The 14256-nt window shown below is 43.8% G+C and overlaps 1 protein-coding gene across 1 annotated transcript; it reads right to left on the reverse strand.

Moving 5' to 3' along the window:
* Nucleotides 1–1441: 1441 nt before the first annotated feature.
* Nucleotides 1442–11919, reverse strand: LOC138868784 (uncharacterized). The gene is made up of 2 exons (XM_070146355.1): nt 11389–11919; nt 1442–1693 (listed from the first exon to the last, which is right to left on the reverse strand). Exons 1-2 carry the CDS (start codon nt 11917–11919, stop codon nt 1442–1444), a joined length of 783 nt encoding a protein of 260 aa, XP_070002456.1.
* Nucleotides 11920–14256: the final 2337 nt, after the last annotated feature.

Genomic DNA, 14256 nt, shown 5'->3' on the forward strand with positions numbered 1-14256 from the left:
AAGGATAGTGGTTTTTAACTATAGCCTTGTTCAACTAGCGAGAGTCAATACACATATGCATAGAACCATTCTTTTTCTTCACAAACAAGACAGGAGCACCCCAAGGTGATACACTGGTCTAGATAAAACCTTTATCAAGCAATTCCTATAACTAATCATTCAACGTCTTCAACTCAGGAGGAGCCATACGATACAGAGAAATAGAAATGGGCTGAGTGCCCGACAACAGATCAATGCCAAAATCAATATCTCTATCAGGCAGCATGCCTGGAAGATCAGCTTGAAATACATCGGGAAAATCCCGTACTACTGGAACTGAATCAACCGAAGGAGTATCAATACTGACATCTCTCATATAAGCTAAATATGTGTCACACCCCTTCTCAACCATACACTGAGCTTTAAGAAAAGAAATAACTCTACTGGGAGTGTGATCTAAAGTACCCCTCCACTCAACACGCGGTACGCTTGGCATAGCCAGCAACACGATTTTTGCATGACAATCAAGAATAGCATAATTGGGCGACAACTAGTCCATGCCTAAGATAATATCAAAATCTACCATGCTGAGCAACAATAAATCGACTCTGGTCTCAAAACCACTAAGAGCGACCAAACACGACCGATAAATGCGGTCCACAATAAGAGAATCTCCCACAAGAGTAGAAACATAAATAGGGGAACTCAAAGAATCCCGAGGTACACCCAAATGCAGAGCAAAATAAGAAGACACATAAGGATAGGCGGAGCCTAGATCGAATAAAACCGATGCATCTCTATGACAAACCATGACAATTGCTATGATGATAGAATCAGAGGCAACAACCTCAGTACAGGCAGGAAGGGCATAATATCTGGCATGGCCTTCCCCTCTAGCTGGATGGGCAGGTGGGGTAGCAGCTGGTGCGATGATCATAGCTTGAGAACTCTGAAGAGCGTGTTGTGGCTGAGAAGTCTATGAAGGTTTACTCCTCCCAAGTCTAGGGCAATACCTCCACACATGGCGTGTGTCACCACACTCAAAACAAGCTTTGGGAGGATGTGGCAGTGGAAATTGTGCGGTACGGGTACTCCAAGACCCCTGAACACCTGAAACACTATGTGAAATCCGAGATGCAAACTAAGTTGGCTGACCCATAAAACCTCTACCATGTCATACTCTTCCTCCAAAATAAGGACTAGTGGGTCTCTACAGACCACGAGGCCTTTTCACTTCCTTATATTCTCTCTCCTGGCCTCGTTTGTCCTCTATCTCATGGACCCACCTGTCTTCTACTCGGTGAGAGGTCCTCACCACCCGCTGAACTGGGACCACAGGCTGTGTCGCTTTGACACCCGAAACCCGACCAATGAGAACTCACTGCTCTGGAGTGGGGGTGGCAGAAGTCTGGTTCCCTTCCCCGATCTGTGAAGTAGTTGGTACAACCTAAATCAACCCCGCCTAAACTAATCGACCAAACATGATCAGGAACTGTGCTAATGTCTCCTGAAGTGCTGGAGCAGTAGTAGTAGTAGGCGCATCCGGTGCCTGCGCTCTGGCTGGAACTACTGGTGGCTCCTCGGTGGCAGCTCGCGTGGGTGCTATAGCTGCACTGCGTGCGCGTCCTCTACCTCTACCTCGGCCTCGACCTCTGACGGCTCTTGTAGGGGGCGCGGGTGTCTGATCACCTCTGGTAGAACGTGTCCTCACCATCTGTAAGAGAATGGAAGACAGAGGTTTAGGATTCGTGATGTCAAAAAAAAAATCTCGCACGACAGGGAAATCAAATTAAGTGGAATTTTCCTAACGGTTACATAGCCTCTCGTAGATAAGTACAGATATCTCCGTACCAATCAGCAAGACTCTAATAAACCGGCTTCTGATTCATGACTCCTATGAACCTAGAGCTCTAATACGAACTTGTCACGACCCCAATTCGCCTTCCGTGAACTATCGTGATGGCACCTAGCCTCTACGACTAGGTAAGCCTAATTTGCGGAAGGAAAACCAAAATTTGCGGAAGTAAAACAATTTAAAACAGAAATAAAGTAGTAATAATGTTTAAATGTGCCGCTCGGCTCACACCATGTTTAACTCTCAATACTAATACATAAATTCAAGACCCGAAAACCCACGAATCACAAACTAAGATCAATACTACATAGCTCTAACTCAGGAATGTCTAATAAGAACACAAAAATACAGAAGGGCTAAATACTAAAGTAGGAATAGAAAGGGACTTCTCGGTATGCGGACGCGACAGATGTACCTCGAAGTCTCTAGAGTAGTCGCCTCCTCAAGGATGATAGGCCTGAGTAATGGTACCTGGATCTACACATGAAAAACGTGCGTAGAAGGGGCATGAGTACACCACAACGGTACTTAGTAAGTGTCAAGCCTAACCTCGGTTGGGTAGTGACGAGGAAGATCAGGGCCCTACTGAGACTAAATAAATATAAAGATGACAGGATAAGATAAGCAGAATAATTGAGAATCTACAGTAAGAATCTATACAGGATAATAAGAGTACAATAACGGAAAACAGTGATGAAGGCAAACCACAAGGAAGTAACCGGGGATCTCTCAGTATCCCGAGGATCTCTTAGTACCCTCAATATATGCCAGGGATCTCTTGGTATCACGAGGATCTCTCGGTATCCTCAATATATGCTAGGGATCTCTTGGTATCCCAAGGATCTCTCGGTATCCTCAATATATGCTAGGAATCTCTTGGTATCCCGAGGATCTCTCGGTATCCTCAATGTATAATAGGGACCTCTTGGTATCCCGAGGATCTCTTTGTATCCTCAATGTAAGATAGGGATCTCTTGGTATCCCGAGGATCTCTTGGTTTCCTCAATGTATGATAGGGATCTCTTGGTATCCCGAGAATCTCTTGGTACCTCGGGTTCTTTTAGGGATTGACAGACTTGTCAAGATCCTAATTAATATATATAATTTTTCATCAAATATACATGTGTGTAAATTTATTCATCGACATATAACCTACTCAGATGCATCGTTGAATTTTTAAAACAAAACGTCTCAACCTATATCAATTAATCTGTTATAATTGGTTCATCGACTTATAACCTAGTGATGAATGAATGTAATTCATTAACTCTGTTATATTATAATTAATGAATATAGTATCATATACTATAACATGCTATATATGTAGTTAAAGCAACACGAAGTGTGTGTGTGTTATATATATACACACTAACATATATTATAACAAGTTATATATACATTATAGTATCACAGTGAAGTGCCTGTGTGTGTGTCTATATATATATATATATATATATATATATATATATATATATATATATATATATTGTCACGACCCTAACCCGGACCCGGTCGTGATGTCACCTCTCGTGAAGACAAGGCCATCCAACTATTCCCAATTCGACGTTAAATAGTTAAACAACAAGAAAATAGTCTAAAACATGATGTAATAATACTAAGTAGCAGGTAATATCAATACAATGCGGAAGTACAACCCAACACAGCCTTAACCAGGGTGTCACAAGTCATGAGCATCTATAAGTGATAATACGAATCTGCTAAGTCTATAAACTAGTACAACTATCTGGAAAGAGATAAAAATGATAAAAGAAGAGGAACACGGGACTGCGGACGTCAAACAGCTACCTAAAAGTTCAATTCATACACAAAAATTTCAATTCATATTCTAAAATTTCAATTCATATCCACAAAAGTTCAATTCATATCCTAAAATTTTAATTTATAAACTAAAATTCCAATAAATAAACTAAAAGTCCAATTCATATCCTAAAGGTTCAATTCATATCCTAAAATTTCAATTCTTACACAAAAATTTTAATTCATATCCTAAAAGTTCAATTCATATCATAAAATTTCAATTCGTATCCACAAAAGTTCAATTTATATCCTAACATTTCAATTTATAAACTAAAATTCCAACACATAAACTAAAATCCAATTCATATCCTAAAAGTCCAATTCTGTGACGACCAGGCTGGTCGTCTTAAGAATTAACGCCCCGATCCCCTATTAACTTCTTTCCCCAAGTTTAATTCTGCTATTTTGATTTGCTGGGATGTTTGGTGTCGAGTTTCGGAGAGTTCTGGGACACTTAGTCCCTAAATGAGAGCTTAAGTATTGGAAAGTTGACCGTAGTCGGAACAGTGTGAAGACAGCCTCAGAATGGAAATCCAATGATTTTGTTAGCTCCGTTGGGTTATTTCGGGCTTAGGGGAATCTTTGGATTGTGTTTTGGAGATTCGTAGCTAAATTAGGCTTGAAATGCCGAAAGTTGAATTTTTGAAGTTCCGGTCCGATAGTGAGATTTTGATCTGAGGGTCCGAATGGAATTCCGGAAGTTGGAGTAGTTCCGTAGTGTTGAATGTGACGTTTTTGCAAAATTTCAGGTCATTCGAACGAGGTTTGATAGACTTTTTGATCGAAAGTGTATTTTGAGAATTTTGGAGTTCTTAGGCTTGAATCCATGGTTAATTCGAGGTTTCGATGTTGTTTTAGGTGTTTTATGGATTGGTACAAGTTTGGGTAGCGATTTGTACTTGTTGGTGCCTTTGGTTAAGGTCCCGGAGGCCTCGGGATGATTTCGGATGGTTGATAAAAAGATTTTGGAATTTAAGTTTCAGCTTCAGTTGCTGGTTCTGTCATAACCGCACCTGCGGTTTGGGTTCCGCAGGTGCGGAACCGCTGTCACGACCCAATTCCCGAACCCGGTCGTGATGGCGCCTCAAGTGAAGACAATGACAGCCAGACCAAACAGAACACCTCTTTTAAATAGTTAAATATCATAAATAGTTCTAAAGCATGATATAATATCCATAATTTGCGGAATTAACGATAACCTCAGTACGAACCATTCTGACACAGCCCAAAACCAGGGTGTCACAAGTCATGAGCAACTAAGAAATTCGGAAACAAGTCTACTGAACACTAAATTCGATACAATAGTTCTAACAAACATGAAAATGATAAGATAAGGGAGGCACGGGGCTGGGAACGCCAACAGTTACCTCGTAGTCTCCGAATCACTGCCTGGTCTGGGAGAATCAGCACTCAAGAGCGGACTCTGCGATGCCTGAATCTGCACACATGGTGCAGGGAGTAATATGAGTACTCCAACTCAGTGAGTAACAATTATAAATAATGACTGAAAATATGAAAACACGTAAAGGCACAAAGCAATTCCATATCAAGCAGTAAAATCACTTAAAGCAGTAAATCAGTGAAGAAATCAAATGATATCCTTTTTTAAAACAAGTAAAACAGGAAATTTAACAAGTAAATAACAAGTAGAAATACGACCCTCGGGCACAACATCAATCGCTCAGAACAGTATCAGCCCCTCGGGCTCATTATCAATCACTCAGAACAGTATCAGCCCCTCAGGCTCACTCTTAGATCATAATGGGTACCCGCGCTCACTGTAGGTGTGCAGACTCCGGAGGGGCCCCTTACGGCCCAAGCGCTATATCAAGCCACCTCGTGACATCATCACTCGACGCTCGACCTCATATCGCTCGGCACTCGGCCTCACATCACTCAACATATTCTCATATATGACCCTCGACTTCACTCAGTACGAAAATCATCACAATCCCCTCGGGCATTAGTAAAACAATAGTTCTCAGCCCAAAGCATCATTTAGAAATATCATATAAGTTTTCAAATATGAGTAAAAATGGCTGAGTTTATAAAACAGTAGACATTAACAGGACTGAGTTCAAATAATAAGTCAAAGCAGTGAGGAAATAGTGATAAAACTCCCCGAAGGGTTTAAATAGTTGGCACGAAGCCCAAATATGGCAATCAGCTCAAATCGTGATGATAACAAATAAATTTCGGTCAAATACGCGGTAAAATCATCAATCAGGACGGACCAAGTCACTATCCCCAGTAGTAAAAGACCCCATGCTCATCATCCAGTGCGTGTCTCACCTCAATATAGCACTACGATGTGCAATCCGGGGTTTCAAACCCTCAGGACATCATTTACAATTATTACTCACCTCGAACCAGCTAATTCTCTAGCTCGCGACGCCTTTGCCCCTCGAATTGGCCTCCACGTGCGTCGAATCTATCCAAAATCAGAACGAATACGTCACAATATGCTAAGGGAACAAATCCCAAGCGAAAACATTCGAAAAATATCAAAAATTCCGAAATTAGCAAAACCCAAGCACCGGACCCACGTCTCGGAATCGGGTAAAATTTACATTTCCAGAATCCTCATACCCTCACGAGTCTAACCATACCAAAATTATTCAATTCCGATACTATTTGGTCCTTCAAATCATCATTTTATATTTTTGAATGGTTTCACACTTTTCTTCCCAAATTCCATCCCAAATCATGAATTAAATGATGAATTCAATGATAGATTCATGTACTCTAGCCAAATCTAAGTTAGAATCACTTACCCCGATGAATTTCTTGAAAAACCTTTGAAAAATCGCCAAAATCCGAGCTCTCTAGGTCAAAATATTAAATAAAACCCAAAACCTCGTATTTATAGAGTACCCCTCAGATCTCATCCTCCGCGGTCCGCATAGAACCACTGCGGCCGCGCAAAAGCACCACGGTCCGCACAAAACCACCGTGGCCCGCACAAAACCACCGCGGCCTCACTTCATTTTGTGTGATCTACGCCGCACATACCGCGGCCACACTTCCTTTTGTGCAGTCCGCGCGGGTGGGTTTCAAGGCCTGCAACCCTTCTGGACCTGCTACAGCTATGATTTTGGCCTAAAACATCCCGGAACCTACCCGGAACTCCCGGAACTTCAAACCAATTGTACCAACACATCCCATGACATTGTTCAAACATGTTCAAAACTTCGGAACGCTCACAACAACATTAATCACCAATTTAACATAGGATTCAAGCCTAAGAACTCCAAAAACTCTTAAATTATGCTTTCGATCAAAATGTCTATCAAATCTCGTCCAAATGACCTAAAATTTTGCACACACATCACAAATGACAAACGAAGCTATTGCCACTCTCAGAATTCCATTCCGACCCCTATATAAAAGTCTCGCCTATCAACCGGAACCGCCAAAATATCAACTTCATCAATTTAAGCCTAAATCTTCTCTACAACTCCAAAACCCATTTTGATCGCGCTCCTAAGTCACAAATCACCTCCCGAAGCTAACCGAACCATCGGAAGTCACTTTCGAGCCTTCTAACACATAAGTCAACATCCGGCCGACTTTTCCATCTTAAGCCTTCTTAAAGTGTCTTATTTCTTACCAAATCCTCTCCGAACTCGAACTAATCAACCTGATCACATAAAACACGGATAACGAAGCGTAAAGAAGCTAAAATAGTGGAAAATGTAGTGGCCGAGTCATCACATCCTCCCCAACTTAAACAAACGTTCGTCTTCGAACGAGTCAAGAAACATACCTGAAGCCTCAAACAGGTGAGGATATCTTCTTCGCATCTCCTACTCGGCCTCCTAGGTAGCCTTCTCCATGAGCCGACCTCTACACTGCACTTTCACTGAAGCTATATTCTTTGACCTCAACTTCCGAACCTGACGACCCAAAATAGCTACTGGATCCACATCATAGGTTAAATCATTATCCAATTGAACCTTGCTGAAGTCCAAAACATGAGACGGATCCCCAATATACTTCCGGAGCATAGAAACATGAAATACCGGATGCACACTCGACAAGCTGGGTGGCAAAGCAAGCTCATAAGCCACCTCCCCAATACTCCGAAGCACCTCAAAAGACCCAATAAACCGCGGACTCAACTTCCCTTTCTTCCCAAACCTCATAACACCCTTTATGGGCGAAACCTTTAGCAAGACCTTCTCATTGACCATGTAGGACACATCTCGAACCTTCCGGTCCGCATAACTCTTCTGACACGACTGCGTTGTACGAAGACTCTCCTGAATCACCTTCACCTTCTCTAAGGCTTCCTGAACGAAATCTCTCCCCAATAGTCTAGCCTCACCGGGCTCGAATCAACTAACTGGAGATATACAATGCCTCCCGTACAAAGCCTCGTACGGAGCCATCTGAATACTCGACTAGTAGCTGTTGTTGAAAGCAAACTCTGCAAGCGGTAGAAATACATCCCAAGAACCTTTAAAGTCAATAACACAAGCACGCAACGTGTCCTCCAATATCTGAATCGTACGCTCGGACTGTCCGTCCGTATGAGGATGAAAAGTTGTGCTCAACTCCACCTGAGTACCCAACTCTCGCTGAACAGATTTCCAAAACTAGGAAGTAAACTGAGTACCTCTATCTGAGATGATGGAAACTGGAACACCATGCAACCGAACAATCTCTCGGATATAAATCCCTGCCAACTGCTCTGAAGAATAGGTAGTACACACTGGTATGAAGTGCGCAGACTTGATCAGCCGATCCACAATCACCCAAATAGCATCACACTTCTTCAATGTCCGAGGAAGTCCAACCACAAAGTCCATAGTGATTCTCTCCCACTTCCACTCAGGAATAACCATTTGCTGAAGCAAGCCACCCGGTCTCTGATGCTCATATTTTACCTGCTGATAGTTGAGACACCGAGCTACAAATCCTACAATATCTTTCTTCATTCTTCTCCACCAATAGTGTTGCCTCAAATCTTAGTACATCTTCGTGGCACCCGGATGGATAGAATACCGCGAGCTCTGGGACTCCTCCAGAATCAACTCTCTAAGCCCATCCACATTGGGAACACAAATCCGGCCCTGCATCCTCAGCACACCATCATCACCGATGGTCACACCTCTGGCATTATCATGATGAACTCTGTCCTTAAAGGACAAGCAAATGCAGATCATCATACTGGCACTCTCTGATGCGATCATATAAGGAAGACTGAGAAACCACACATGACAACACCCGACTAGGCTCTGAAATATCCAACCTCACGAACCGATTGGCCAAGGCCTGAACATCAACTGCAAGAGGTCTCTCCCCAACTGGGATGTATGCCAAACTCCCCATACTCACTGCCTTTCGGCTCAAAGCATCGGCCACCACATTGGCCTTTTCCGGATGGTGCAATATAGTGATATCATAATCCTTAAGCAACTCTAACCATCTCCGCTGCCTCAAATTAAGATCTTTCTGCTTGAACAAATGCTAAATACTGCGATGATCAGTGAATACCTCACAAGATACGCCATACAAGTAATGCTCCAAATTTTCAATGCGTGAACTATAGAGGCCAACTCCAAATCATGAACTGGGTAGTTCTTCTCATGGGGCTTTAATTGACGAGAAGCATAAGCAATAACTCTACCCTCATGCATCAATACACAACCAATCCCAACTCTCAAAGCATCACAGTATACGGTATATGAACCAGAAGATGATGGCAAAACCAATACTGGAGCTATGGTCAAAACTGTCTTGAGCCTCCGAAAGCTCTCCTCACACTCATCTGACCATACAAATGGAGCACCCTTCTGAGTCAACTTGGTCAAGGGCGATGCAATGAATGAGAATCCCTGAACAAACCGGCGATAATAGCCTGCCAACCCAAGAAATCTACGAATCTCTGTGGCTGAGGACGGTCTAGGTAAACTCTGAACTACCTCTATCTTCTTCGGATCAACCTGAATACCCTCGCTGGACTCCATGTGTCCCAAGAAAACCACTGAAACGAGCCAAAACTCACACTTAGAGAATTTTGCATAAAGCTTCTCCTCCCTCAATCTCTGCAACGCAACTCTCAAATGCTACGCGTGCTCCTCCTGACTATGCGAGTACACCAGAATATCATCAATGAATACAATAACGAATGAATCTAGATAAGGCCGGAACACACTGTTCATCAAATGAATGAATGCCGCTGGGGCATTGGTTAGCCCGAAAGACATCACAAGGAACTCATAATGATCATATCTGGTCCTGAAGGCAGTCTTAAGAATATTTGAATCCCTGATCTTCAACTGGTGATAACCAGAACGGAGATCAATCTTCGAGAACACTCTCGCTCCCTGAAGCTGATCAAATAAATCATCAATGCGAGGCAAAGGATACTTGTTCTAAATTGTTACTTTGTTCAATTGCCTATAACCAATGCACATTCTCATCGTGCCATCCTTCTTCTTCACAAACAAAACTGGTTCACCCCAAGGTGACACACTAAGCCGAATGAACCCCTTATCTAGGAGGTCCTGAAGCTGTTTTTCAATTCCTTCAACTCTGCTAGTGCCATACGAAATGGCGGAATAGAAATGGGATGAGTGCCCGACACTAGGTCAATACCAAAATCAATATCCCTGTCTGGTGGCATGCCCGACAGGTCTGCAGGAAACACATCGAGAAAATCCCTCACAACTAGGACAGAATCGATACTGGGAGTCTCAGCTCCAACATCCCTCACAAACGCTAGATATGAAAGACAACCTTTCCCAACCATACGTTGGGCCTTCAAGAAAGATATCACTCTACTAGGAACATAATCAGTCACACCACACCACTCGATTCGCGGTACACCCGGCATAGCCAAAGTGATTGTCTTCGCATGATAGTCTAGAATATCACGACACAGAGATAGCCAATCCATGCCCAAAATGACATCAAAATCCACCATGCATAATAGCAATAGATCTACTTGGTCTCCAGACCCCCAATAGTCACCACACATGACCGGTACACACGGTTTACAACAACAGTATCGCCCACCGGGGTAGATACATGAACAGATAAAGTAATAAACTCACGGGGCGTACCCAAATAACGAGTAAAGTATGATGACACATAAGAAAAGGTGGAACCTGGATCAAATAATACAGAGGCATCTCTGTGGCCGACTAAAACAATACCTGTAATCACAGCATCTGAAACAATAACATCTGGCTGCCTGGAAGTGCATAGAAACGGGCCTGACCGCCCCCTGATCGACCTCCCTCTCTGGGTTGACCCCTGGCTGCCTGACCTCCACCCCTAGCTAGCTGGGCGGGTGGTGAGGTAACTGGAGCAGAAGTCGAGGGCTGACCCCTTTGCTAAGATGAACTAGCAATACGATGAGGACAATGCCTCCACACATGCCCAAACTCTCCACGCTCAAAACAACTCCTAGGTGTTGGAGAAGGGGACTGAAGGGAACCCCTCGCAGTGGAGTGACCAGCTGATGCACTCGGCATAGAAGAACCCTGAGCTGAAGGGGCACGAGATGAACTCTAGGCTGGAAGGGCACTAAGTGATGACTGGCCCTGCTGATTACCGTGATAACCATGACTCGAAGATGCCCCACAATAACCTGGGCGGGCTGACTGAGCAGGACTGAAAGAACGACCTCTACCATGCTGAAACTGGCCCCTCAAAGGAGCACCACTATAACTGCCCGATCCCTGAGGCCTCTTGGCCTCCCTCTCCTCTCGATCCTGACGGCGAACCGTCTCAATCTCGCGAGCAATATTGACCAACTCCTCGAATGTAGCACCCAACACGCTCTCTCGGTTCATAAGAATATAGAGATGATAGTTAAGGCCATCAACAAATCTCCTGATCCTCTCACGATCTGTCGGGACCATCCAAACGCCATGATGAGCCAACTTAGGCAACCTCGACTCATATTGCGACACAGTCATATCCCCCTTTCGCAACCACTCAAACTGCCTACACAGCTCCTCTTTGCGAGACCGCGGTACATACTTTTCCAAGAAGAGAGTAGAGAACTCATGCCAAGTAAGGGGCACTGCTCCAACCGGCCTACGCCTCACATACGCCTCCCACCATGTGAAGGCAGCCCCAGAAAACTGAAAGGTAGTAAATGCCACACCACTAGACTCAAGAATCCCTGTTGTACGGAGCATCTGCTGGAACTTATCCCAAAAACCCTGGGCATCCTCGCCCTCTGCTCCACTAAATGTCGGAGGCTGGAGTCTACCAAACCTCTCAAGACGACGGTGCTTATCATCCAGCATTACTGGCACAACAAACTCCTGAGCTGGTGCAACCGGCTAAGCTGGAGGTGCCCCCGGCGTCTGAAGTGCCTGCACTACCTGCTCAGGTGTGCGAGAAGCGGGGGTTTGATTGCCTCCCTCGACCTGTGAAGTAGCTGCTGCTATAGTGGCTGAAACTGCCTGAGCTAAGCCAGTGCAAACTGATAAGATTTGTGCCTAGGCCTCCTAAAGACCCGAAATCACGATGGGCACAGCTAGTGCCTGAACTGGTGCTGCTGGAGCATCCATAGCTGGAGCCTGATCCGGGGCTAGGGCAACTGGTAGATCTACAAATGATGCCCTCGCTGCTCTACCTCTGCCACGACCAAGACTGCATCCACGGCCTCTGGTGGCCTCAGTGGGTGGAACTGGTGGTCGTCCACCTTGTCCGGTAGCTCGCGTCCTCACCATCTGTGAGAGAATGGAATAACAAAAGTTTAGTACTCAGACCAACAAGTTCGCACGACAAGAGTTTCAAGAATATGAAGTTTTTCCTAAAAAGGTTCTGCAGCCTCTCGAGGATAGATACAGACATCTCCGTACCGATCCGGAGACTCTACTAAACCCGCTCATGACTCGTGAGACCTATGTAACCTAGGCTCTGATACCAACTCGTCACGACCCAATTCCCGAACCCGGTCATGATGGCGCCTCTCGTGAAGACAAGGCTATCCAGACCAAATATAACACCTCTTTTAAACAGTTAAATATCATAAATAGTTCTAAATCATGATATAATATCCATAATTTGCGGAATTAATGATAACCTCAATATGAACCATTCCGACACAGCCCAAACCGGGGTGTCACAAGTCATGAGCAACTAAGAAATCCGGATACAAGTCTACTGAACACTAAATCTGATACAATAGTTCTAACAAACATGAAAATGATAAGAAAAGGGAGGTATGGGGCTGCGAACGCCAACAACTACCTCGTAGTCTCCGAATCACTACTTGGACTAGGATAACAACACTCAGGAGCGGACTCTGCGATGCCTGAATCTACACACATAGTGCAGTGAGTAATGTGAGTACTCGGACTCAGTGAGTAACAATTATAAATAATGGTTGAAATTATGAAAACACGTAAAGGCACAAAGCAATTCCATATCAAGCAGTAAAATCACTTAAAGCAGTAAATCAGTGAATAAATCAAATGATATCCCTTTTTAAAACAAGTAAAACAGGTAATTTAACAGGTAAATAACAAGTAGAAATCCGCCCCTCGAGCACAATATCAATTGCTCAAAACAGTATCAGCCCTTCGGGCTCACTCTTAGTACTGTATCAGCCCCTCGGGCTCGGTATCAATCGCTTAGAACAGTATCAGCCTCTCGGGCTCACTCTCAGATCATAATGGGTACCCGCACTCACTGTGAGTGTGCAGACTCCGGAGGGGCCCCTTACGGCCCAAGCGCTATATCAAGCCACCTCGTCGCATCATCACTCGGCACTCGGCCTCACGTCACTCAACATATCCTCATATATGGCCTTAGTCCCACTTAGTACGAAAATCATCACAAGCCCTCAGCCATTCGTAAAACAGTAGTTCTCAGCCCAAAGCATCATTTAGAAATATCATATAAGTTTTCAAATCTGAGTAAAAGTGACTGAGTTTGTAAAAAAGTAGACATCAACAGGACTGAGTTCAAATAATAAGTCAAAGCAGTGAGGAAATAGTGATAAAAATCCCCGAAGGGTTCAAATAGTTGGCACAAAGCCCAAATATGGCAATCACCTCAAATCGTGATGATAAAAAAAAAATTCGGTCAAATACGCGGTAAAATCATCAGTCGGGATGGAACAAGTCACAATCCCCAGTAGTAAAAGACCCCACGCTCATCATCTAGCGCGTGTCTCACCTCAATATAGTACTACGATGTGCAATCCGAGGTTTCAAACCTTCACGACATCATTTACAATCATTACTCACCTCGAACCGGCTAATTCTCTAGATCGCGACGCCTTTGCCGCTCGAATTGGTCTCCACGCGCGTCGAATCTATCCAAAATTAGAACGAATACGTCACAATATGCTAAGCGAACTAAGCCCAAGCAAAAACATTTGAAAAATATCAAAAATCTCGAAATTAGCAAAACCCGAGCCACGGGCCCACGTCTCGAAATCGGGTAAAATTTACATTTCCAGAATCCTCATACCCTCACGAGTCTAACCATACCAAAGTTTTCCAATTCCGATACCATTTGATCCTTCAAATCATCATTTTATATTTTTGAAAGGTTTCACAATTTTCTTCCCAAATTCCATGCAAAATCATGAATTCAATGATAGATTCATGTACTCTAGCCAAATCTGA

The sequence above is a fragment of the Nicotiana sylvestris genome, chromosome 5 (assembly GCF_000393655.2).
Source record: "Nicotiana sylvestris chromosome 5, ASM39365v2, whole genome shotgun sequence".
In the NCBI taxonomy this organism is placed as follows: Eukaryota; Viridiplantae; Streptophyta; class Magnoliopsida; order Solanales; family Solanaceae; genus Nicotiana; species Nicotiana sylvestris.